Raw genomic sequence first — 25,548 nt, forward strand, 5'->3', positions numbered from 1 at the left:
TTCGCAGTGGTTTTGCGTTCGTAGACAATCGTCAATCAGACTACGGCGACGCCAATGCTAATCATGCAGCGGCCTAGTCGACGCGTGCAGGCGATCCGGAATTTGACAGGGCGAGACGCGGTCCCTTGACTCAACTGCGATCCCGGAGTCATCACAACATTTTTCCCCACGGGGACCATTACTTCACATCGCCTTTGGGACATACACGACAGCCGTCACCAATTACACTTTTTTACTTTGCATTTCGCTAGATCGTTGATTGGTATTACACATTATGTCCTCACACACAGCGTCGCAGCGGTACCTGAGTACCCGGGGAGGATCCTATGACGTGAGAGCGACCCGGCGAGGATGCGCTCAGACGGCTGCTAACAGGGCATAGTTCTCCTTCGAGGAAGTCGTCCTCAAGGGTCTCGCTTCCGACGGCGGCCTCTTCATCCCCGAAGAAATCCCCACGCTGCCCGACGACTGGGCGTCCAAGTGGAAGAACCTCTCCTTCGCAGACCTCGCTTTTGAGATCTTCTCCCTCTACATCTCCCCGTCCGAGATCCCGGCCGCCGACCTGAAGGACATCATCCACCGCAGCTACTCCACATTCCGCGCACAAGACGTCGTGCCCACCGTCACACTCGACAAGGAGAAGAACATACATCTGCTGGAATTGTTCCACGGCCCTACTTTCGCCTTCAAGGATGTCGCGCTGCAATTCCTCGGCAACCTCTTCGAGTACTTCCTCGTGCGCAAGAACCAGGGCAAGACCGGACGCGACAGGGAGCATTTGACGGTCATTGGCGCGACAAGTGGTGACACTGGCTCAGCCGCCATCTACGGCCTGCGCGGAAAGAAGGATGTGTCCGTCTTCATCATGCACCCGCATGGCAAGGTCAGCCCGATCCAGGAAGCGCAGATGACGACCGTCATGGACGCCAACGTGCACAACTTGGCTGTAGACGGTACATTCGACGATTGCCAGGTGCGTCCCCTCCGCTGTAGCTAAAGCACAACTAACACGCCCAGGACTTCGTAAAAGCCCTTTTCGCAGACCCCGAGATCAACAAGACGCACCACCTCGCCGCCGTCAACTCGATCAACTGGGCCCGTATTCTCGCGCAGATTACCTACTTCTTCTACTCGTACTTCGACCTCATCAAGCAGGAGTCATTCCTCCCCGCCTCCACCGTCCGCTTCGTCGTGCCCACGGGCAACTTTGGCGACATCCTCGCCGGCTTCTTCGCGAAGCGCATGGGCCTGCCCGCCGAGAAGCTGGTCATAGCCACAAATGCGAACGACATCCTACACCGCTTCTGGGAGACTGGAAAGTACGAGAAGAACCCCGTGCATGGAAAGCAGGCTGAGGGCGGTATCCCCGAGGATGGTGCCAAGGCGCACGAGAGTGGTGTCAAGGAGACGCTGAGCCCAGCCATGGACATCCTCGTCTCGTCCAACTTCGAGCGATTGCTCTGGTTCCTGTCATACGACGTGTACAGCTCAAACTCAGACGCCGTATCGCAACGAAGGAGCCAAGCCGGCGACCATGTACGGAATTGGCTCAACGACCTGAAGACGAACGGCGGCTTCGCGGTCGACAAGCAGATCCTCGAAGCAGCACAGTCCGACTTCGCCTCATATCGCGTTAGCGACGAGGAGACCCTCGAGATGATCAAATACGTCTTCAACGCAGAGTCATCGAAGAGCTACGTCCTCGACCCGCACTCCGCCATCGGTATCGCAGCAGCGCTCCGCTCAGCTGAGGTTTCTAAGCCTCCATCCACACACCACATTGCGCTCGCAACAGCGCATCCAGCGAAGTTCGCGAACGCGGTCGAACTCGCGCTGCCAGAGCAGAAGGAGTACTTCCAAGAAAAGGTACTGCCAGTTGAGTTCAAGGGTCTCGAGGATAAGCCGCGCAGAGTCAGCCATGTCAAGAGGTCAGAAGGCTGGCAAGGCGTACGCAAGGTCGTCATTGCAGAAGTAGAGGCAGAACGACAAGCTGCGGAAGGAGGTGCGCAGTAGATGGTAGATGAGCTAGGTATAGACAAGCTTTGTTTACACATCTCTGTATAGACCAGAAATGGTAGTTCGCCTCAAAATAGATCTCAATTATGTCGTGTATTGCTCTGGACTTCACTCAATCACGGATATCCAAGTTTGAAGTAAACCCTCCTCCCTCTTTTCCGCAGCTTGTCGTTCTGCCTCTACTTCTGCAATGACGACCTTGCGTACGCCTTGCCAGCCTTCTGACGCTGCATCGCCTTCAAACAAACTTCCATGCCAAGTGATCGTATCTTCCACACCCATGACTTCTGAACAAATACTCACGGAAAGCCGGTCCGTAGTATCCTCAACCAGTCCACACCCCGTCACTCCATCTGCTTCCCTCCATCACCATCCCTTTCTCTAACCACTTCACTCTCAAACCCCAACCCAGCCCTCTTCCTCACACTCCCAAAAACAGCACTACTATCACACCTCCTCCCCCTCTCCTCCCCATAAACCCTCGCCTCCCCCGCAGCCTCAAGATACATCTCTCCAATCCCCAACCTCATCCCATTATCTCTCGCAAGACTAACCCCATGACCCACATCCTTGATCCCCAGCTCCAACCCCGAAGAAGGCGCCTGGCCCTCAGGTGGAAAGTAACTCCCACTCGTCAACCGCTTCGACACGCCGTGTGCATACGTCCCGAAGTTTTCTCCAATCAGGGTTTCGAGGACGGTGGAGTCAAGACTGGTTTTAGATGCCAACACGTGGGCTTCGCTGAGGAGAAGCATGAGACCTGCGGTTATGAAATTGCTTGTTGTTTTCAGCAGAAGTGCTTGAGATGGTTCTTCACCCACTCTGATCACCGCGCGCGCGATTACGTTTTCGAGAAAGGGCAGGATGGGGGTGATGGCAGATGGAGGCCCCGCAATGGCCATCAGCAGTCGTCCGGCTTGGGCGAGGGGCGTGGCGCCGAAGACGGGGGCGGCGATGTAGGATGCGCCGGAGGAAGTGAACTGGGCTGTTATGGCTGATGTAGTGGTGGGGTGGACGGTTGTTGTGTCGATTATGGTTTTGGTGGTTAGGGGGCCGCCTGATAGGATGGTGGATGTGATGGTTTGGAGGGCTTTGTCGTCGCTTACCTTTGAGTTATCAGTTCGATATCTTTACGCTGGGTATTTGATGGAGAATGACTCACGGAAATGAATATCACGTCGCAGTTTTGAACCAATTCTGCGATTGATGAACAGGGCGTGCCTCCGATGTCTTTTAGGCTGTCACCTCGTGAGAGAGTTCGGTTCCAGTACTTGAGTGGTGGTAAATTGTGCTGTGCAAGATGTTTTTGAATGTGGGTCGCCATGGCTAGACCCATTGATCCTAGGCCTATCCATCCCAGGCGGAGAGGTTGTTGTGTGGACATTTTGACCGAGTGTAGGAAGACGTATTTCGAGATGGGTTGTAAGACTACTGATCTGAATGCTACACTTATCCCCAAGGTGAGGTGACTCAACTTACAGATGTAGGTATGAGTATACATGCACACGAATCGAGTATGCAGTACACTAGTGTGTATTAGGCAAGCGACTATCTGATATAACCGGATATTCCAGGAAGAGTGTGGTTGCGGACAAATCTTACAGCTTTGCACTATCTTAGTATACCAGAGTAGGGATACCTTGTGTAAGGCCAGCAAAAGTAGAACTACTAAACGATCAGCTACATTGCGCGCCATCAGTGTAGCTTGTAACAAGAGCTCAATATCGAATGGTATAATTCCTTGTATTTTGTCAATAATGTAAATAATACAAGTGATGCACGGAGGACCCCAAACTCCTGGCTATGCTGATGATCGTAGATGAAAATGAACCAATCTCCAGTAGTTCTTCTCGTACATCTCGCGACCAAACCGTGAAGGCAATCCACCACATCCTATTTCCCTCACGTTTGCTGTTGAATCCAATCCGAGACTCTAGAGGACGAGTGCCGCAATAGCACTGTCTTCAGAGGCAACGTATCTCCAGAAGTCTACTCTTCGTCCTCATCATCGTCAACCACACGTCTCCGCTTCGTCCGGCTAACAACCACCTCGTCGTCATCGTCATCGTCAGCAGCAACACCACCCCGTGCTCGCTTGGGACTCGCCGCAATACCCTCATCTGGATCATCGTCGTCGTCCACGATCTCCGGTTCCTCGTCACTAGCGGCGATAAAGTCATCCTCCTCGTCGTAGTCGTCTTCGCGATTCCTCCTTGGGCCACCGTAGTCCTCGTCGTCACTCCAGTCACGCCGTAAGCCACCCTTCTGCGCATTCTTCTTCCGAGCCGGGCGGTCTTCCAATCCGTCAATGTCAAGACCTCCTGATGCGCGACCGCCGGTGCGGCCCATGGTGCGGTTTGCACGCTCTGCCTGGCGCGCTTCGTGCTTCTCGCGGGCGCGCAATTGCCTCTGCTTCTCCTTGAATGTGGCCTCTTCCCGTTGTCGACGGAGCTCGGGGTCTTCGTCCACGTTGATGAAGGATATGGCCTGGTCGGCATCGTCTCGGCCCTTTGCTGCGACCTTGGCAAGGTCGTTTTGCAGCTTTTCCAGCGCAGCGTCCTTTGTGTTCGATGTGGGTACGACGTTGAGGGATGCCGTGAGCTTGTTCGTGACGCGCATAACGTTCGCTTCCTCGTACGGCGCAACCAGGTATGTGTAGCTCTCCTTCTTCGCGCTTGTCTTGCCATTCTTCTCGTCTCTGACAGCCGTTGGCGTGGGAATCTTGGGGTTGACTTGCGGTGGGGCAAGGGTATTCGCGTCGATGTCGTACTGGGTTGTAGGGTCGGTCGCAAGCTGAAGGGTTAGGGACCCGTCTGACCACCTGAGAATCCGAGCATTGGACTGTAGGACGGCGTTATTCGAGGGTGAGCGTCGCCATCTGACCGTGGTCATGGCGGTGTTGTAGGCTGAGAAGTGCTCAGACGCGGTGAGCTTGGAGTGGTGGTCTGTAGTCGGCGGCTGGAAGGTCTTGTGATCGAACGCTTTGTCTTCGAAGGATAAGAAGCGCGGGACCTTCAAGAGGTAAAGCTCGTTGTCGGTGGGCTCGGGAACGGGATGCCGCGCCAGGTCGGCGTCCATGTATGCAAATGTCTGTTGCTCGACCTCCTCCACAGCTTCGGGTGCTCTGACGCGATCTGCCCGTCCCTCATCGTCGCCGGAATCGAGCTCTGCATCATCAAGTTTTCGGTGCTCACTAAACACGTCAGTCTAACACTGGGACTGAATTCTTCGCGACCTACGCTGGCGCATCTTCACCTGCATCCCCGTCTCCGTCGCCAAACAGGTCATCTTCATCATCCTCGAGACCGTTGTCCTCCACAGTATTTAGTGGCGTGCCCTCGTCGGCATTCCCAGCAGGAGTTGTCTGGCCATTGACTTCTTCGTCGGAGAGCTGGCCCGCGTCGGACATGGTCGCGGTTGGTGGTTTGCTGGTGCCTCTGTTGGTATCGTATCCAGACTCTTCAAGACAGCGACGCGACCGTAGACCTAGAGTTGCGAGTAAATTGACGTGATAGATGCGGTAAAGGTACGCGCACCGATTGATGGCCGCGATGAACAAAGTTGCGACCAGTAACCCATGAGAATCGCGCTATCCCAATCCAGCCTAGCGTGCCGCCCCTTCTCGATGCAGCCCTTAGGAGAGTGGGCCCAAAAAGCGTGCCCGCTCGAGACGTATCACCAACATCCTCCCCCTCAATCCTCTTGCATACCTTCATAAGCCGGCCTCTCTAGGTGCATTGGACGTATCCGCCCCGTACCCCCCACACTAAATTCCACGAATCCGCAAATCATGGCCTCTTTTTTCGCAAACGTGTAAGTTGCTTGGCACATGCTCCCCTTCCTCAAATGCTCGCGCCTCCCACCCCCAGTCCACGGCCTGAAACATTCAGGCATTTGCTGCATGTCGTCTCACGATTTCACTTTCTGATATGCACCACTTTTCGGCATCTCTCTGCCGTCTTATCGTGTTATAACTTGCGTCCGTCGGAGCCTGAAGTTGTCTTTTCCTCATTCTAACAACTTCACCGATAGTCGCCAAGGATTGGCTGGTCGATCCAACAAGGGCCAACAGCAGCAGGGCAAAGGTGGCTCCGCGTCGCCAACCACTCCATACTCGGCTTCACCAACAAACCAACAACCTCCAGGCCAACCGCCTATGCCCCATTCTCCAGCTCTTTCCTCTGCCATGTCGTTCGAAAGCCAAGGTGCTCCGTCGGATGGGTCCGTGCCGTCTGGCTCCCGCAGACCGCCTTTCTTCTTCCGCGAAGAGTACTCCAACTTGATCGTCAAGGGTAACTTTATGACTTTGGCTGCGAAGCCGAAGCTAGTCGAAGAGGGCGAATGGCTCGCACATCAAGGTAGGTTTACACTTTTCAATGCCCCGATATCGCTAAGCATGTGACTAGTTGTCGAGCAGTACAGGCTACTCGAGCAAATGATTGAAATCATCAAGGTAACAGACGACCGGACAGGCAAGCCTGTCTGCAACCCAGATACCTGCCCTACCATGTCTGCCAGCGGTCACACATACACCTGGCTGGACAACAACAAGAAGCCCATCAAGATCCCCGCAATCCAGTACATCAACCTCGTACAAAAGTGGATCGTGGGCAAGATCAATGACCCCAACATCTTCCCCACAGACACCACAGCCATCTCTATCGGAGCATCAACCTACGCTTCTGGTTCCATGACACCAACCTCAACGCCACAGCCTCTCGGCCCAACCAGTTCCAATGCCCCAATGTCCCAACTCGCCGGGCGCGAGTGGCTCGGCAGGTCGTCTGGCTTCCCTGAGACTTTCGAGGGCGACATCAAGAGTATCTACCGCCAGATGATGCGATGCTACGCACACATCTACCACGGCCACTGGCTGGACCCGTTCTGGAACGTGAGTGCGTACAAGGAGCTCAACACGTGCTTCATCCATTTCATCAACGTCGGCAAGCTGTTCAACTTGATCGGCGACAAGGAAATCGAGCCCATGCAGCCGCTGGTCGACCTCTGGGCTGAGAAGGGTCTTCTTCCGCCAATCACGGCAGCCAAGGAGGCAGGTGGGCAGCAGGCTGCACCCGCGTCTTGAGCGACAAGAGTATTCCACTTAAGTAACGAAATGGGCGCCATTTGACATGGAACACCACATCAGCAAGCTATCAACATTTATCGCCTTGCATGGGTAGCGTGAGGGGTCTGGGAGGGGATGATTGGCGTTCTGGCATGTATTACGATTTGCGCAATGTAGCCATACATGTGAATAGAGCAATGAACAGTTCTGAACAACTTCTCGGGTCACCACACACATGCAGTCAAAACAGCAGCTAGTAAGAAGAGACTCAAATTTGATAGTACCACGTAAAGTAACCAGAGAACTGATTTCCCAACGATCCCAGAAACGAAATGTCATAGTACTTCACACAAACTCCAATGGCGAAAAGAGAAGAGAAACCATGTGTCTCCGCTCCACCATCCGATCTGACATTTGACACCGATGCAAATACATTTCATGGGTCCGTGGTTTTGTAGAGATGCGTCATGGCTGGGCTCTGCCACAACGATGGGGCGTGCGTTCGTTATAAGAGGTCTGTGCTAGCAGACGGTTGGCATTTTCGTGACTCGCTATGTGACGGTTCGCGCTCGCCAAACCTAGTTGTGACCGGCCTTGCGGAGAGAGTTGCTCAACCACTCGAGACCCTCGTAGAGACCGTCGCCGGAGGTAGCGCAAGTCGACTGGATGTACTGCAGGGGGTTAGCTGACAGGCGTTTGAAGCAGGGGGGACCCGGAACATACCCAGGCACGTTGTCGGAGGCTGTGAAGACCAAGCTTGTCGGTGATCTCAGCGGCGTTCATGGCGTTCTGACGCATTGTTAGTCGTTTGGACATTTGTGTTCACGGCTCTTAAACCTACAGGCAAATCCTGCTTGTTGGCAAAGACAAGGAGGAGAGCGTCCCGCAGCTCGTCCTCGTTCAACATGCGCTGGAGCTCCTCACGCGCCTCAACAACACGGTCGCGATCGTTGCTGTCAACGACGAAGATGATACCCTGGGTGTTCTGGAAGTAATGCCTCCACAGAGGACGGATCTTGTCCTGACCGCCGACATCCCACACGGTGAACTGAATGTTCTTGTACTCGACGGTCTCGACGTTGAAACCTGTAGGTCGAAGAATCAGCGCATTGTTCTGATTGAGATCATGCTGCACATCGCGACGTACCGATGGTGGGGATAGTGGTGACGATTTCACCGAGCTTGAGCTTGTAGAGAATGGTGGTCTTTCCGGCAGCGTCAAGACCGACCATGAGAATGCGCATCTCCTTCTTTCCCCATAGCTTATCGAACAGCTTCGAAAATGTGAGACCCATGATTGCGGTGGGTGTGTGTGGTAGTGTAGGGCGGGTGAGTTGGGAGGCGGTGTATAGACTCTCGAACCTGCGACACTAGTTGTCAGAAGAGGGTTGAGGAGAGTATCGTGGCCTTATCGGCTGGTATTGAGCACGGTGACGGGAGTCGCATGGCTGGCGCAGCAATGCTGAGCGCCCGTTGCGGAGTCGACTCGAGGCCACGAGGGAGCTGGCCAGGCGCCGGCTACGGGTTGGGCAAAGCAAACGCAGAAAAAACAATGCAGCAGCGATTGACTTACGGACGGGTTCAAGAGAGTCGGTGGTATTCGGGGATGGGGCGGGTGGATGTGATGTACTCTAAACGATGCACAGGAAGGGCTGCGTTGAAGAGATGTGGTGGAAAGCGCGGCGAAGTCTGGGCACTGTTCGTAAGCTGGCAAGTGCCACTGACACGTGACAAGGGCGGCGATCGCTTATCGTCGTTTTGTTGAAGGAGTTGCGGTGAGAGGCTTCTTGCTTTCAGCTATTCCTTTACTTGGAACGCTTCTTATGGTCGCTACTAAGAACTTGACACGTTTTGGCTCTCCTGAAGGCCGGATGTGGAACCCCAAGGCACCCATTTATGTTCGGTTGGGCGATCAGCTGCCCCGGGATTGCGTGAGCTCCAGACCCACACCTATCCGCACTACTGACTGGGCAACCGCTGTATACTGACGTCTGACCAACGCGACGTGTAGTTCGTGAGATATTCTGGGTCGCATTGATCAATGCGCATGCCATTGTCTTTCAGGGTATCGAGGGACGCGGACCACCCAGAACACCTTGAAGTCTAGCAACGGGACGGATGGTTCAACCGCATCAGTAAGTCGAGGCACATTCTCCTGGTTTAGGCATCACTATTTCCAAGAGGACAACATCACATCACCGAATGGACACATGGATATTGCAAGGCAGGTAGCATTGACATTGATGTCGTATCAGCTAATCTCGCCGTATCCTCGTCACTCGCATCCGCCTTCTGCTCCGGTCGTTCATCTAGCTTGTCGCTCGAGTACCTCGACTACCCTGACTCCATCCGCGAACCTAGACCTCGGTGGCCATGGCTCCAGCAGCCCGGATGATAGTGCGGAAGCACAGCGAGACGCTTGCAATCCAAAGTCCGCTGCGAACAAGCGTAGGCGCCTGAGTCGAAGTGGTGATGTAGGCGGCAGTGTAGGCGACCCTGACAGCTAGGAACGAAGCGCTGAACGAAGCGAGCTCGCCCTGCGGCAGGCCAGCCATGTTACCGAGGATGACGGCGCCCATGAAGAGAGGAAGGTTCTGTTACTGTTAGTTCGACGGACGTTACAACAAGAGTCGATCAAATCTCACCTCCATCCCGTTGGCGTGACAGGCCTCCATACGTTCGTACTTGGCGTAGGTCTCAGCAGGCAGGCGCTTCTTGAGCTCGGCCTTCATGTCGTTGGAGCGTGGGCTTCGGTTGTCCCACTCGAGGAGATTGCCTCGAGTAGCGACACTCACAGCGAGAGCGTGAGGCAGGAACGAGACTGAATATGGAGGAGCTAGGTCAAACTACTGATCGAACATCATCTCTCAAGGACAGCATGTACATACGGATGAGGTAGGCTGGAATCGCCAAGACCGAGGCGTTGTAGCCGTCGAGGAAGGAAGGCATGTTGTTCTTGCAAGTGTCTGGCTGTTGTTAAGGTGTCGTGTGTTGGTAGAGGAAGAAGGAAGCTCTGTTGTGAGCGAAGAGCTTTATTCGTCCTGTGGGGCTGTATTCCGCTGTGACTGCCTTAAGGAGTGAGTACCCCAGGTGAAGTGAGAGTGACTAGCACGGGTGCTCTTTCCTCGCGAGGACATGTTCTACGGCCCGTGGTGACACCGCTACGTGAATGTGGAAGTCACGCAGTCACGGACAACAGCGCTGCACCTCCAGGGCTCTTACAACGAAAAGATCGAAAAGGCCTGCAGCCTACATTAACATAGAAACATGCAAACCAGATAACCTAAGGCCTACGCTCCAAGGTCCTTCAGCTTTCTCCATGAATGAGGTGGCCAGGTCAGCTCGTGGAGACATTGCGCACTCAACCTCAGGTGTCTACAGGGCCACAGGGTGTACGAAAAAGACCCTGCAAGGGTCTCAGGAACTATGGAGGAGGCAAGCGAATTGATCCTTGGTATTCGGTAGGCTACCTCTACACCTCGCTGACTGTCACTGCGGGGCGGGATGTATGCCCCACCTCCAGGGCTGTCACCATAGGCATCGTCCCCTCAGTACATTTTCCCCTCCACGCTACACCTTCATCTAGCGATTACATCCGTGCTTAATACATTGCGCAAACACACGATACGTTACGATCGTCCGGAAAGACCACCTCAACGATACCAACCCTTGTTCATCCGATCAATATGGACGTCGCGAAAAATGCTTCTCGAGAAGTTTGTGCTGTCTGTTGGGGAGTTTGCGGATTCGCATCAAGCAGAGAGAACCTTGAGATGGCCAAAAGTCAAGAGGGTCTCACTTCATTTTGTCAGGCGCGGGACTTACTTGCAGCTTCAGCCCAATGTGAAATGTGTGACTATCTGTTCAATCACGCCAAACTGGACACCAGTCGTTTCGACCTAGATGCAGGAATCGCCATCAACATACGGTTTTTTAAGTTCGGGGAAGCGAAGAGGTTGAATAGTCCTGTCGTTGTCGATAATATAAGGATTTCTACGAAGGTAGAGGGGAAAGATTCACGTTATTTCGCCTACCCGGACTGGTCGCGAGAATTGGGGTTCATTACATGGTCGGTTCTAGCTCACCGTGGTTCGTATCCCGCCCGTAACCATGACTTAGCATCAACTGACGTTGTTTGTGATGTTCAGATGATCCTGCGGCAGCAGAGATTAAATTTTCTCCAGTCAATCACGACGTCAGCTCTAGCACCAAGCAAGCGATATTATGGATTGAAGAGTGCAAGCAGCTTCACAAGCACTGTCCCGAACCCGCTATTCCTCTTCTACCAACAAGAGTTTTGGATGTCAGTGAACAAGCTATTCGACTGCATATTTCTAACGGCGAACGGTGCCATTACTGTGCTCTAAGCTATTGCTGGGGTGGTCCACAACCGGTACGGACGTTGGCCGAAAACATAGGAAGCCACAGAACCGGCATCCAAGTCTCAGCTCTACCACAAACTATACAGGACGCAGCATTTTACACGCGGAAATTGGGGGTCAAGTATTTGTGGATTGATTCGCTCTGTATCGTGCAGGACAGCGTAGATGACAAGCGTCAAGAAATTGCGAGGATGGCAAGCATTTATCAAAATGCATTTGTCACCATTGCAGCTACGAACGCATCAAGATGTGTAGACGGTTTTCTTTCGAAAAGACGCAGACCGAGTTATGAAACTTTTGTCGGAGATCTTCCCTGGAGCTGTCTCGATGGTAAGCTTGGGAAGGTGTCCTTGCATCGTCAGTTTTCCCAAAAACCACGCGAGGAGCCACTCGACGGAAGAGCATGGGCTCTGCAAGAATATCTCCTTTCACCACGCGTACTATCTTTCTCCTCACAACAGCTAGTGTGGGAGTGCCAGACCGTCAGATACACCGATGGAGGAGACCCTGAGTCACAGGGACTGGATGATATGGGCAAAAGCAGAGCACAACCGTCTTTATTCTCGCCCTTGACAGCTGCGATGGTTTCCATCTCTCCGCGCTGTGGATCCGCGCATCAAGTATGGAGAAGCGTAGTGAAAAACTTTACCCGACGGGAGATCACGGAAGAAAGCGACAAGCTTCTGGCGATCTCCGGTATTGCCCAGCAACTCCATCTCATTACAGGAGACAGATATCTAGCTGGGTTGTGGGAAGCATTTCTGATGTTCGAGTTGATGTGGTCCCACGACTCATCGTGCGAGATTGCCCAAGGCTCTCAACCCGCTAGACGACCCGAGACATATCGTGCGCCATCATGGTCATGGGCTTCTATTGACGGAGCCATCGAATTCTCAGGTTTACCGACTATCGGGAAGCTAGTAGCAGAAGTCATACAATGTGAGGTCCTCTTGGCAAACTCGAGCAAGCCATTTGGGACTGTCATTGATGGTCGTTTGATAATACGAGGACCCTTACGTTCGCTGGAAGTAAATGAAGTTCTCCAGTACTTCGATCTAGGCCCTACCGACTTTATAGAGGTAAGAATGCCCAGGATAATACTAGACGGGGACGAAGTTTTGCCATCTTCAAGTGCAGTCTCGCTGCCCGATAGCATTCAAGGGGAAGGCCAAATCGATCAGCGTATATGGTTCCTAGAGTTGGCTCGCTGGCGCGAATACCCTATCGGCCTTGTTCTTCGCCAGTCTTACCAGAAAGATCGTCGATTATTCCATCGCATTGGCTGGTTTGATATCAGGTCGCCAGACTTCTATGCAAGACGGTGGACCGGTCACGACACCCCTATAGAAACAATCACGATAGTTTGAAGGAGATTAAAAGCCACTCCAGCTAGAAGGTATGGAAGGATATGCGAATGCCAACACACGCTACATATTCCAAACTCCGAGACTCCCGAAGACTGCTCCGTGTGCGTACTATGAGATGGCTACATGTCAATGATCACTCCTTCAGCAAAGCTTTCAATTCCTTCTAGAGATCGGCAGGTGGCAGAGTATCTTCACACCTATAACGCACCAGACAGCCTGTGGGCCCACCAACGCACTCCTGATACGGCTCACATTCTGCGCACGGCGGGTCGAAAGCCCTACAATACTCTGGGTCGGTACAATCAACGCCCCGACAATCTGTAGCCTGCGGCCTCAACCCCGTCTTGTCCTTTGGCTTCGAAACCCTCGTGCTCGGATCGAGAGGGACAACGAAGTCAGGAACGGTCAACAGTTGAGTTTCATCCGTGACTGCACGTCCGTCGACGCCGGCCCATGTATCGCGCTGATCAGGGTACTTCCAGGCGACGAATTCTTCGACGTGATGGGCGGAGAGTTGAATGTAGTCCACTACTTCGGTACGAGCGACGTTGAGTCGGCGCAGAACTCCGTCATATCCTAGCACACGGACGCCATCGTCACTTTTAAGCATCATGAGGGCATCTCTGAGGGACTGAGCATGTCTATTAGTATCGATTATTTGCGCTGTATGTTTCGTGCAGACATACCATTGCGTCGTCATATTCAGCAGGGAGGCTTCGGATTCTTCCCACGAGCAGAAATGTCGCCGTTGCAGATAGGGCAGTTGAGAGCTTCATGATAGCAGCAGACGATACAGTGTTGTTAATGGATACGATGTAGAACTCTGGCTCAATAGATTGTGTAGTTCAACATTGACGAAAGTCCATGTTTTATAATCTTAAGCTTCACTCGTCGAGGTGCTTGAGAATCAGCGCATCCATGCTACATACGTCGGCATCATCGTCATTGTTGGCAATCCGAACGGTCTGAGTAAGCGAAAACGGGGCGTTAATATAAAGTCACGTACACTGCGTCTCGCTTCTTGCTCTTCCCCTCTTCCCATCGACTGTGCCACGCCCAGGCAGCTCTACGCAGCAACGGACCCCCAATCACCAAGTACTCACCGTAAGCACTCCTTCTTCACTCCCTTGACATACTTGATCGCTAACACAGCCTATATTGTCTCTCAGCCTAAATTGCCTCATTTTAGGATTGAACAGCAGATCGCGCATCATGTCGACACCACGTCCGGAGGTGCGACCAGATCAAGAAGTAGCGGGGAAGCACGAAGCCGATCCTGCCTTTTCAAGTCAAGAAGAGCCACAAGCTGCAGAGCATGACGATGTTACTTCAGACAGTGCTGCCCCAGCTGACATAGAGGGTCAGCCAAGTGCAACGGATGAGCTCCGCGAGGTACTCAAATTGTTGAAGAGACCACCGCACGGAAATCACACCCGAGGTCTCTGCAACGACGGCCTTGTCAGATATATGGTCTGGTTGCCAACACCAGACGATGAAGTAACTCGCCAAGGCGTATATGATGCCCAGCCGTTATCTCCTAGGATGATCAAGCGGTGGCTTGACCGGAAGCCATGGAGCCAGGCAGTCGAGGATCGCTTCCGCGGGGTAGACGGGCGAAATGTTCCCAAAGAGTAAGCCGTACCTGGGTATCTCCATGCAGTATGCATTTTATTCAGTTTTGCTGATCGTCAATGTTGTGTAGACAATGGTTAAATCCGCCTCCGGGGGTGTTGCCGTTCCCGGGAACGCTTAATGAGCGCATGGCTGCGGTCAAGCAGAACCAGTTAGAACGGAAGGAACAACAGAAGGAACTCGAAGAGAAGATTGCGCGTGGAGAGATTGATAAGTCTGCCCTTGAAAAGCATTGTACAAGCTGGGACGTGATAAGTGACTATAATCTTGATCCACGCTAGGGTGGTTGATGAGCTCAGCATCAGTTTCTACTTGGGTGAAGAAGTTCGGGTGCTACAAGTTGTGCGCAGAATAGCAAAATCTACCATGAAGTCGTTCGTTCAAATATTCGCTCAGAGATCCAGGCCTGACGATAGTGTGTTTTCAAACAAGTTTAGGATGTAAATACGATTCGTTCAGAACTTACTTCCAGTGAGCCGACCCCTCAAACATCCAATAAGTTGTAGTCGTACCTAGGTAGTCTCGAATGGAGACGCGCATAACGACAGTCGGAACGAATGTCTCGTAGTCTCCAGAGAAAGTTGAGCAATAGGAAGATGATGCAGGAAAGTATTGGCAATGCCAGATCTGGAAGTGTCAAGACCGACGACGTCACCGCCCACTGGGCCAACCTGGACAGCCGTGAGAGTGACGGAAGACCAGATTCAAACATCCGGGGCGTGATGAGAAAATAAGAAAACCAAGGAGGTGTATGCTTTGCATGTCGGCGGCTTCGCGCCGGCCGACTCCCGCTCCGGGACCCACTTAGCGTAGGCAGATTCACTTTCAGATCCATCTGACAGGGTCTACGACACCTTTTTCGATGCATGCAGATCTCCACTTTCGACAACAACGCCCATATCATCTTGGCGAGCTTAAGCGGATCTAGGCGTGTACAAAGTGCAGGTGGTGTTGGCGTCTCTCAACGCTACCTTCCCTGGGCAGGTCTTAGCCCATATGACATGACATCAGAGAACCTGAAACCTTGGAATGGTTCGCAGGTGGTTGGGAGCCTAAACTGATCACTGAACAAAAGAGCACACACGCGTCGTGCAAGGAAGAAAGTGAATAGATTTGCAGACTACACTAGGATAAGGCAAGTAATTTGGAAAACTTGGTGTCAACGTAGGCTCCAGCGTGTTCAGTTTTCCCCTGTATGAGGTGCATGTACCTGGATGTTGACGTACGCAGCGGACGGAAAAGGATACTTCCAGAGTGGTCTCAGATCTCCAAATCCCGGTACAAACGACTAGTTCCCTCGACGGCGTGGCGGAGAGTATACCGAAAGAAAAAGAATGGGGATTTCGCTGCGCGTTTTGACCTAACGGGCGTGATGGGTTCATTCCCGTGGGTTCAATGCCGAGAGAGCCTCGTGTATGTATGACAACATCACAACATAGCGCAACATGTTGAGTCAAGCGTCGGAGTCCTTGAGGTGCGTTTCTGCGAGATTGGCAATGATGGACTTGGCTTTACGTAGCAAAGAATGGGGTCGCGTTTTGCATAAAGAGGAAGAGACTCCCGGCTTGGAAAAAGCAGACACAGACACGAACAGCTTCGACTTCATCTTCTGAGCTTCTCGTTATACCATCAATCTGCAGCAATCATGACTAGCTCTTCGCAACAACCTCTTCGCCAATCTGGCATCTATCATAACCTGCCTACCTTTGACTCGAGCGCAAGGGATCTCAAGGCCATAGTATGCGGAGCAACTGGAATCTCAGGCTTCAACACCATCCGCTCTCTCCTCGACACGCCCGACCGCTGGTCCAAGATCTACGCCGTATCGCGCTCGCCACTTTCCAAAGACCTCCTCTCCTTCCTCACAGATGAGCAGCGCGCCCGCCTGCAGCACATCTCCATCGACCTCAGCTCTTCCAGTGATGAAATCGCAAAGTCGCTCAAAGAAGCCGGCGCAGAAGCCGACTACATCTTCTACTACGCCTACCTCCCCCCTGGCGGTGGGAAAAGCGACATGGACCCCAGTTCCGCCGAAGCTCTGATCGAAGCCAACGTGCCCCCCTTCAAGAACTTCCTCGGCGCTCTCCCAACCGCCAACATCAAGCCCAAGCGCTTCCTCCTCCAGACCGGAGGCAAGAACTACGGCATGCACATTGGCCGCAGCCGCAACCCCATCGTCGAATCTGACCCCCAGCCCAAACACCTCAGCCCAAACTTCTACTACCACCAAGAAGACCTACTCTTCAAGTTCTGCAGAGAACACCCCGAAACAAGCTGGAACATCATCATGCCCGCGGCCGTCATCGGCGCCGTGCAAAGCGCAGCCATGAACACGTTTCTCGCATACGGCGTGTATGCTGCTGTCCAAGCGCACAGGAAACAACCTCTTCAGTACCCCTCAGACATCCACAGCTGGCAAGGCGGATACACGCATTCCACCGCTCGCCTAACCGGGTACCTGAGTGAATGGGCTGTGCTGGAAGACTCAGCCAAGAACCAGCGGTTCAACGCTCAAGACGGCGAGCTAATTAGCTGGGACCGCTTTTGGAACGAGCTTGGTCGCTGGTTCGGCGTCGACACTGTACTTGGACCCGAGGAAGACGAGTCAAAGTACGAGAGCAAGTACTTCGCTGGCGGTAAAGATTGCCCACTTGGCTACGGTCCGCCCATCGAGCTCAAACTCGCACACTCGCTGTGTAAATGGGCGGAGGACCCTGCGGTGCCCAAGGCCTGGAAGGAGATGATGGAGCAGTCGAACGGGCAGCTGACGGTCAATGTCCCCGAGAAGGATAAACAGACGCTGGTTATGGGGGACTTGTCTTTTACGATGCTGGGCACGTTGTCTGGGACCAAGGTGCGCAAGTTTGGGTTCAGTGGGTTTGTGGATACGATGGAGAGTGTGTTTGAGACGTATCAGGATATGGCGAAGCTGGGTATGTTGCCGCCTATGAAGGTCGATTCTCCGAGGGGGCTTGTGTAGGGGGCAGTTGGTGGCTGTTTGTTTTCACTGTGGCTCCTCGCTCATCACTAACAATCCTTTGGAAAATTACTCTCAGATAGACTCCGTACATGCTAGACATCAATGGCCATGATGAATGCAAATCTACATCAAATCCTTCACCCGCTCTTCGCTCTCCTTGATCCACTGATCCAGCAGCTGCCGATTCCTCGGCTTGAACCCGACTTTGAAGTACTTCGGTTCAAGCGTCAAACTAGTTGGAATATCATTCGCATCCAGGCAGTCCATGACCGCTTCGTCCCGAGGGTCTACCGGTGGCGTAAACTTGAAAGCCGAGATCAACCTCACAAAAGCAGTAAACAGCTCGCGGTTAGCGAGATGCGAACCAACGCACATACGCGAGCCGGCACCATATCCGTAATGTGGTGTTCCCGCACCATCTGGCACGTCGAGGTAGCGCTCTGGATCGAATTTCTCCGGGTTCTTGAAGTGCTCTGCGTCGTAGTCGGCGGCGTATGCATTCATGTAAAAGGTCGTTCCCGCTGGGATGTTGACGCCATTCCATTCGATGTCCTTGATCGAGACCCTGGGGAGGCAGATGGGGATGACGGTCCAGTATCGCAAGATTTCTTTGTACAGAGCGGTGATGTACGGGATCTTCTCCTCGTGGATACACATCTCCCATGCATCGTTGTTGGGGTACACTTTCATGATCTCTTCGTATGCGCGTTGTTGGATCTGTTGGCCGTGGGGAGTTGCAAGGTATGCGATACCCATGATGAGGTTGCCTGGTACGGTGTCGAGACCGGCTGATACCATGGTCAGGCAGATAGATTTGATCTCAGCTGCTGAGTGTTAGTGCGAACGAGGCCGAAGGCTAGACGCTCTCAACATACCTCTGTTCAGCTTCGCTTCTGGGTCCTTGATGATATTGCCGGTGATGCACGGTTTGTCAGTACCCTTCTCAATCCTCTCTTCCAGTGTGTTGATGAGCCGGTCCATGTACACATCTCGCCTCTTTCGGAAGCTGATCGCCTCGTTGCTTTGGCTGGGGAAGAGCCTTAGAAGTGGCACATAGTCCTGCCAGTTGTTGCTCGTCGACCTGAAGTTCCCTACACCACGCTCAACATCCACAATCTCTTTCAGCAGAGGAGCGTCCTTGTTGCCGTCTATTCTGTATCCGTAGTTGAGCGTCAGACTCGTGTTCAAGGCATATCGTTGCCAGTATGCTCGCGGATCTAGATCGATCTCCCCACCCTTACTGTCATGTAGTAGTTCCTTGATGGAGACGGTGGATTCGAGATCGATGAGAGGCATGTAGGACTGAACGGCGGGTCGGTTGAGTGCCGTGGCAGCGGCCTTGCGACGGTTCTTGCAAGACTCATCCCATGGCGAGGTACCGATAGTGAAGCCTTGGGAGGAAGACACCACCTTGTGGAACGTGTGAAGCATGGGTCGAGAGATCATTGCGGATTGGTTTGTGATCCAGAGATGGCGGACGGAATCGAACGAGTTCGCGAATACGATCCTCTAGATATTTGTGTTAGCATTGATGCTTATAATGATGTGCTCAATTCATGCAAGATCCAAACTTACCCTGTTTCCCATCCTCACTTGGAAGACGGGGCCATACTTCTTCGCCCACCCTTGCGCTACTTTCGCATGGTTCGTACCAAGCTCGTGCAAACTTCCAAAAAGAGGCAGGCCAGGGACTTCTGGCAGTCCCTTGATATGTGGTGTATCAGTTCCATAGAGCAATCTGTACAGGAAGAACCCCAAGACAGCAACGCCGGCGATGTAGATGGGGATAGTCATTTTCTCGACAAGACTCGGGGTCGATGAGAAGAAGTGAAAGAAGTGGAAGAGGAAAGTTCGTAACCCTAGAGCAAGAGCGAACCCCAAACAGCTCGATAGCACTTATAGCAGTGAGAGACCTCCGATGCCATGCGCTTTCTCTTAGGAGGAAATCCCTAGCTGGACACGCCGTTCCGAGGTCAAGCTCAGCACGATTAGCCTCCGTTTGACTGGCCACAAACGATCCAAGCTTTGGCTTCGATGGAGTAAGCCCATCGCTGCGGGGCATCCGCCGCCCGAGTCATCGTGCGCGCAGAAGCGTGTGTTGATGCAGCGGAATAAAGCCGCGAACTGATGGTGTTGATGTTAGTGTCAGGGTGCGGAGACGGACGCGTTGTGGAGACGGCTAGCTGCTTCAGGAACAGACGATGGGCACGACAAGCTTTCAGTGGGACGATGGAGCTCTTTGGCACTCACATCGAACTCTGGTAGCGGAAAGAGCCTCCAAATCATATGCCAGTGGTATGGGTAGTATCGCCGGCCTCTTGCACGGCCAATTTGCGACCCTCCAGTGCGCTGGAACCCGATAGGCTCATCCATCTCAGGTTCTCACCGGATGCTTCAAACTTTGCGCTAAAGCATCTATCTGCAAGAACGTGTGGATCTCTCGAGCATGCTGCGTCATTCTGTAACTTCTGCCGCATAGTGGAAAAGCTTCCAAAAACTCTAGCAGCGGAATAATTCCTTTCGCACAAGATCAGGTACCATGCTCAGCGCATGTTTGTACTGCTGGTAGCTCCGCTCGCACAAAGCTCGGAGATGATGAGACTTTGATTCTTGAGACCTTTCAACGACTATCAGAGCGCTCAAGCAAAGCTCAACTTCAGCGCAGGCTCAATACGACCCACGCACTCTCCAAAGCCAACCAAAGCCTCCTCGTCTGACCCGCATACTCCTCGAATAGTAATCTCATCCCCATCCTCCAAGAAAGTCCTCTTCTCGCCACCTTCTAGAGCTATAGTCTCCTTCCCGTTGTTGCTTTGCTCTAGAAAACTTCCGTACTCGGCTGGTGAGTTTCCACTTATGGTGCCAGAGCCCAGCAGGTCACCCGGTTGGAACGGACATCCGGTGATGGTGTGGTGTGTCAGCATCTGCGGGAATGACCAGAGCAGATTTCGTGCATTTACTTTCGATACCGTCGTTTTGTTGCCGGTCGATGCTGAAGACGATTAGTACGTGGTAATCAAGATGATATGCAGATGTACATACTCTTAACATCGACTTCGAGATTAATGTCGTATACACTCTTCTCGTCCTTCTCCTTCAAGTAGGGCAGCACTTCCGCATCATTCTCCAACCCCTTCGTCTTGAATGGCTCCAGTGCATCTGCGAGTACAACCCAAGTGCTGATGGTGGTGCCAAAGTTCTTCGCATTGAAAGGCCCCAGGGGTACGTATTCCCAAGCTTGAATGTCTCTCGCAGACCAGTCGTTCACGAGCACAACACCGAACAGATTCTCCTCGGCTTTCTCGATCGGAATTGGCACTCCCTGTTCATTTGATCCGCAGACAAAAGCTCCTAGCTCCAGCTCAATGTCCAACTTCTTACATGGGCTAAATGAAGGCACCTTCTTTTCTGCGGTAGGATCGAGCAGTATCTGACCATTGGGCCGCCGGATAGGTGTCCCTGATGGAACTACTGAAGATGCTCGACCATGATAACCGACTGGGAGATGTTTGTAGTTCGGTTGCAGTGCGTTCTGGGGTCCTCTGAAGATGACGCCGCAGTTGTAAGCATGGTTCATGCCCGCAAAGAAATCGGTGTAGTCGCCAATCTTAAATGGGAGATGTGCTTTGAGCTCTTTGAGCGGTATTAGAGCTTGCTTTTGGAGTGCCGCATTGTTCTTCAGAACGTCGGGATATGTTGTGTCGACAGAGAAGACGCTTTGTATGTACTTGCGAACGACGGAGTGGATTGGGCGGCCAAGCGCTGCAAACGCGTTCAGCGATGGTTGCGAGAAGACAGCTTGATGTGGCTGTATCGTGGAGAGTCCGGAAAAGCCATTGTTTGCAGCAAAGACCTCGAGATCTAGTGCATGGTCTCCAATGGCGACTGCCAGCCGCGGTGACTGAGATGACGCTGTCGAGATGACACCGAACGGGATGTTGGCTAGTGAGAAGTGTGAGCCACGAGGTATGCTGAACCAAGACCGCAGCGAAGCCATGATTGATGTCTGTTATGAAGTTTGGAAGTTTCCCGATGAAGTGAGATGATTAGATGTTGACGCAATAAGTGCGTACGGCTTTGGGGGGTTTGGCAGGAGCTCAACGTTCCTTCACGCAACAATTCTCACTACACGAGTATACCTGTCAGGGTCAACGGGAGGACTACGGAAACGTGCAGGCTCGGTTTTTCGGCCCCGTAGTCTCAATCCTTGAGCCATGGTGCAGGTGGTCCTTGATGGATTACCGGCTTGCGACGGATGAGGCGGGCTCGGAAAGATTCCGTCAGTTGCCAACAGACAGGGGTCATGGGCTCTCCACCTGTGGGGTAAGCCGAGTGCTTTCTTCTCCGCTTTGCTGCTGCGACGCGACAAACGACGGAATCTGATGCCGCCCATTACCGCACTTCGCGACTTCGCGCCTGCGTGATGGCCGAGCCACACCTTGCCACGGCTACTGCGATGCTGCATGCCCGCAACATCCGCGAAGAGTATTTACGCATCTGGTGCCGTACGCGCGTGTTTGATTATTGTCCACTGTTGTCTTTACAGAGGCTCTTCTCTAGTTGATTGATCTCGTACACACTAACGTCACGATGCCGTCTACTCAGTTTGCTTTCAAGGAGAAGTACCGATACCAGAATGGCTTCAACTCTTACCATGAGTATGGGCGCGACTGACCTACTGTGAAGACATACACTAACAATCTCCAGGACGGAAGCAGTAGAAGGCGCGCTTCCAATTGGCGCAAACTCGCCCCAGAAACCTCCATATGGCCTCTACGCCGAGAAGCTCTCAGGCACCGCCTTCACAGCCCCGCGACACGAGAACCAGCAAACATGGCTTTACCGCATCCTACCCTCGTGCGGACACAGCAACTTCGAGCCCCGCGAGTCCAAGACGTTCAACACGAACCCCGAGAACAAGCCGTGGGAGAAGATACACTACATCCCAAATCAGCTACGATGGGATCCCTTCGATCTCGACGAGACGGTGGACTGGGTGCACTCACTCCATCTAGTGGCGGGTGCGGGTGACCCTACAATGAAGTCAGGCGTCGGATACTTTATCTATGCCGCAGGAAAGGACATGGAAGCCAACGAGGCATTCTACTCGGCTGACGGCGACTTCTTGATTGTGGCACAACACGGCGTGCTCGATATCCAGACGGAACTGGGGCGCCTCGTTGTGCGTCCGAATGAGATTTGCGTCATACCGCGAGGCATTCGGTACCGTGTCACCTTACCAGAAGGCCCAGTGCGAGGCTACATCTTGGAGTTATACCAAGGCCATTTCACGCTTCCTGAGCTGGGGCCCATTGGCTCCAACTGCCTCGCAAACGCGCGAGATTTCCAAGCGCCAGTAGCCGACTTCGACGAAGACACCGAAACAGAGTGGAACATCCTCGCCAAGTTCGCCGGACACCTATATGCTGCGAAGCAGAGGCATACACCCTTCGACGTGGTGGCATGGCATGGGCTATACTACCCGTACAAGTACGATCTGGGACGATTCAACACCATAGGCTCCATCTCGTTCGACCATCCAGACCCGTCAATATTCACCGTGCTCACCGCACCAACAGACCGACCGGGTACCGCAGTAGCTGACTTTGTCATCTTTCCACCGCGATGGTTAGTGGCTGAGAACACCTTCCGACCGCCATGGTACCACCGCAACACCATGTCCGAGTTCATGGGACTCATTGGTGGCCAATACGATGCGAAAACGGGTGGAGGCTTCCAACCGGCTGGTGCTTCTCTGCACAATGTCATGTCTGGCCATGGACCCGACGCTGCGACTCACGAGAAGGCATCCAACGTCGACCTACAGCCCAACAAGGTCGGTGAGGGCAGCATGGCCTTCATGTTCGAAAGCTGCCTCATGATTGGCGTAACAGACTGGGGCCTCACCAAGTGCCAGAAGATACAAGAGGGCTACAACGCGGAGAGCTGGGAGCCACTGAAGCCGCATTTCAAGAGGCCTGGCCCTAAGAAGATTGACAATGGTGTCTCGCCACTGGTGGCGGGAACTGAGGGTGATAAAGGCCAAGTGCCTCACTACACCTGAGCGCGAAGAGATCGGGATGTTGTACTTTTAGCGTTTGGCCCGAGTTGGCCACTTCGGTGATATTCGGTGCTTACGACCAGGCTTACTGCATTGGTATCAGTAGGATGGCGCGTCGCGATCAACAGGGTGTCGTTTCAATGCCCCGCAGCGTGGGTTTGAACAAGACAGTGAACCATGAGCATGAATATGAGCATCATGGATCTACCGTGTGAAGTACCAAGTAATGCCAAAGTCTGCTACTCATCCTCCCCTTACCCTATCGCATTGAATCCTCCGTGACACGTACTAGCAGTGTTGTCGGGCGGTGAGTTGTCTTGGTGCAGTAAAGTGCCGATGTGGAGCAAAGTCTAAGGGTCCACTAGCGTCAACAACTGCTAGAGCGCGGGGCTATCTCTCCCACTTTTCTCCCTCGACGTTTGTTTCTTCATCCTCCCTTCACCCCTCTCCCTCTCTATACCCCCAATACATCACATCAAACCGCCAGAATGTCTGCCCCCGCCCACAAGTTCAAGGTTGCCGACATCAGTCTTGCGGCGTTCGGTCGCCGCGAGATTGAGCTCGCCGAGAACGAGATGCCTGGTCTGATGGAGACTCGCCGCAAGTACGCGGATGACCAGCCATTGAAGGGCGCCCGTATTGCTGGATGTCTGCACATGAGTATGTCTATCCTTTATCACTACAATCTCAATGCTAACCCATCCCAGCCATCCAGACTGCCGTTCTCATCGAGACCCTCAAGTCCCTCGGTGCTGAGCTCACCTGGACCTCCTGCAACATCTTCTCCACCCAGGACCACGCTGCCGCCGCCATTGCCGCCGCCGGCGTACCTGTCTTCGCCTGGAAGGGCGAGACCGAGGAGGAATACGAGTGGTGCCTCGAGCAGCAACTCACAGCTTTCAAGGACGGCAAGAGCCTGAACTTGATCCTCGACGACGGTGGTGATCTCACTGCCCTCGTCCACAAGAAGTACCCTGAGATGCTCAAGGACTGCTACGGTGTCTCTGAGGAGACCACCACCGGTGTCCACCACCTCTACCGCATGCTGAAGGGCAAGGGTCTCCTCGTCCCTGCCATCAACGTCAACGACTCCGTCACCAAGTCCAAGTTCGACAACTTGTACGGTTGCCGTGAGTCGCTCGTCGATGGTATCAAGCGTGCCACCGACGTCATGATTGCTGGCAAGGTCGCCGTCGTTGCTGGTTTCGGTGATGTCGGTAAGGGTTGCGCCCAGGCTCTCCACAGCATGGGTGCCCGTGTTATCGTCACCGAGATCGACCCCATCAACGCCCTCCAGGCTGCCGTTTCTGGCTTCCAGGTTACCACCATGGAGAAGGCTGCTTCCCAGGGTCAGATCTTCGTCACCACCACTGGTTGCCGTGACATCCTGACTGGTGTCCACTTCGAGGCTATGCCCAACGACGCCATTGTCTGCAACATCGGTCACTTCGATATCGAAATCGACGTTGCGTGGCTCAAGAAGAACGCCAAGTCTGTCACCAGCATCAAGCCCCAGGTCGACCGCTACCTGATGAACAACGGCCGCTACATCATCCTCCTCGCCGAGGGTCGTCTCGTCAACTTGGGATGCGCTACTGGTCACTCTTCCTTCGTCATGTCCTGCTCTTTCACCAACCAGGTCCTTGCCCAGATCATGCTGTACAAGGCCTCCGATGAGGAGTTCGGCAACAAGTACATCGAGTTCGGCAAGACCGGTAAGCTCGATGTCGGTGTCTACGTTCTGCCCAAGATTCTCGACGAGCAGGTCGCTCTTCTCCACTTGGCACACGTCAACGTTGAGCTCTCCAAGCTCAGCGACGTCCAGGCCGAGTACCTTGGTCTCCCTGTCGAGGGTCCTTTCAAGAGCGACATCTACCGTTACTAGATTTCTTAATGTCCAGCGTTTGGGAAGTTTCAACACGACGTTATGAACTTCGATGATACCACTTCGAAAAGTTGTCTGTCTTCAACGGCATAGCATCGAGCCTGGGGCTCGGCGGGGTTTGGTCGTTCAAAAGGCGTTGTTTGCAATCATCTACTTGACC

General features: G+C 53.3%; 10 protein-coding genes across 10 annotated transcripts; 5 read left to right on the plus strand and 5 right to left on the minus strand.

The window, feature by feature from the left end:
- Positions 1–274: 274 nt before the first annotated feature.
- Positions 275–2,013, plus strand: J4E84_005799 (uncharacterized protein; the record flags this gene model as incomplete). Its single annotated transcript, XM_049388391.1, has 3 exons — positions 275–331; positions 383–973; positions 1,018–2,013. The coding sequence occupies 3 exons, from the start codon at positions 275–277 to the stop codon at positions 2,011–2,013; spliced, it is 1,644 nt and encodes a 547-aa protein (XP_049243936.1).
- Positions 2,014–4,005: 1,992 nt separating this feature from the next.
- J4E84_005800 (uncharacterized protein) lies at positions 4,006–5,425 on the minus strand (the record flags this gene model as incomplete). The annotated part of the gene is made up of 2 exons (XM_049388392.1): positions 4,006–5,209; positions 5,256–5,425. The coding sequence occupies 2 exons, from the start codon at positions 5,423–5,425 to the stop codon at positions 4,006–4,008; spliced, it is 1,374 nt and encodes a 457-aa protein (XP_049243937.1).
- A 777-nt stretch (positions 5,426–6,202) lies between these two features.
- On the plus strand, positions 6,203–7,099 carry J4E84_005801 (uncharacterized protein; the record flags this gene model as incomplete). Its single annotated transcript, XM_049388393.1, has 2 exons — positions 6,203–6,374; positions 6,423–7,099. The coding sequence occupies 2 exons, from the start codon at positions 6,203–6,205 to the stop codon at positions 7,097–7,099; spliced, it is 849 nt and encodes a 282-aa protein (XP_049243938.1).
- Positions 7,100–7,659: 560 nt separating this feature from the next.
- Positions 7,660–8,376, minus strand: J4E84_005802 (uncharacterized protein; the record flags this gene model as incomplete). Its single annotated transcript, XM_049388394.1, has 4 exons — positions 7,660–7,752; positions 7,805–7,870; positions 7,923–8,167; positions 8,229–8,376. The coding sequence occupies 4 exons, from the start codon at positions 8,374–8,376 to the stop codon at positions 7,660–7,662; spliced, it is 552 nt and encodes a 183-aa protein (XP_049243939.1).
- A 1,062-nt stretch (positions 8,377–9,438) lies between these two features.
- J4E84_005803 (uncharacterized protein) lies at positions 9,439–10,030 on the minus strand (the record flags this gene model as incomplete). The annotated part of the gene is made up of 3 exons (XM_049388395.1): positions 9,439–9,675; positions 9,727–9,917; positions 9,970–10,030. 3 exons carry the CDS (start codon positions 10,028–10,030, stop codon positions 9,439–9,441), a joined length of 489 nt encoding a protein of 162 aa, XP_049243940.1.
- Positions 10,031–16,107: 6,077 nt separating this feature from the next.
- On the plus strand, positions 16,108–17,442 carry J4E84_005804 (uncharacterized protein; the record flags this gene model as incomplete). The annotated part of the gene is made up of 1 exon (XM_049388396.1): positions 16,108–17,442. One exon carries the CDS (start codon positions 16,108–16,110, stop codon positions 17,440–17,442), a length of 1,335 nt encoding a protein of 444 aa, XP_049243941.1.
- A 123-nt stretch (positions 17,443–17,565) lies between these two features.
- J4E84_005805 (uncharacterized protein) lies at positions 17,566–19,236 on the minus strand (the record flags this gene model as incomplete). The annotated part of the gene is made up of 3 exons (XM_049388397.1): positions 17,566–18,266; positions 18,318–18,951; positions 19,018–19,236. 3 exons carry the CDS (start codon positions 19,234–19,236, stop codon positions 17,566–17,568), a joined length of 1,554 nt encoding a protein of 517 aa, XP_049243942.1.
- Positions 19,237–20,081: 845 nt separating this feature from the next.
- Positions 20,082–21,439, minus strand: J4E84_005806 (uncharacterized protein; the record flags this gene model as incomplete). Its single annotated transcript, XM_049388398.1, has 2 exons — positions 20,082–20,434; positions 20,485–21,439. 2 exons carry the CDS (start codon positions 21,437–21,439, stop codon positions 20,082–20,084), a joined length of 1,308 nt encoding a protein of 435 aa, XP_049243943.1.
- Positions 21,440–22,032: 593 nt separating this feature from the next.
- J4E84_005807 (uncharacterized protein) lies at positions 22,033–23,506 on the plus strand (the record flags this gene model as incomplete). The annotated part of the gene is made up of 2 exons (XM_049388399.1): positions 22,033–22,100; positions 22,150–23,506. 2 exons carry the CDS (start codon positions 22,033–22,035, stop codon positions 23,504–23,506), a joined length of 1,425 nt encoding a protein of 474 aa, XP_049243944.1.
- A 485-nt stretch (positions 23,507–23,991) lies between these two features.
- SAH1 (S-adenosyl-L-homocysteine hydrolase) lies at positions 23,992–25,388 on the plus strand (the record flags this gene model as incomplete). The annotated part of the gene is made up of 2 exons (XM_049388400.1): positions 23,992–24,163; positions 24,211–25,388. 2 exons carry the CDS (start codon positions 23,992–23,994, stop codon positions 25,386–25,388), a joined length of 1,350 nt encoding a protein of 449 aa, XP_049243945.1.
- Positions 25,389–25,548: the final 160 nt, after the last annotated feature.

Source organism: Alternaria hordeiaustralica (genome assembly GCF_023758085.1).
Source record: "Alternaria hordeiaustralica strain BMP 2776 chromosome Unknown scaffold_10, whole genome shotgun sequence".
NCBI classification, from domain to species: Eukaryota; Fungi; Ascomycota; class Dothideomycetes; order Pleosporales; family Pleosporaceae; genus Alternaria; species Alternaria hordeiaustralica.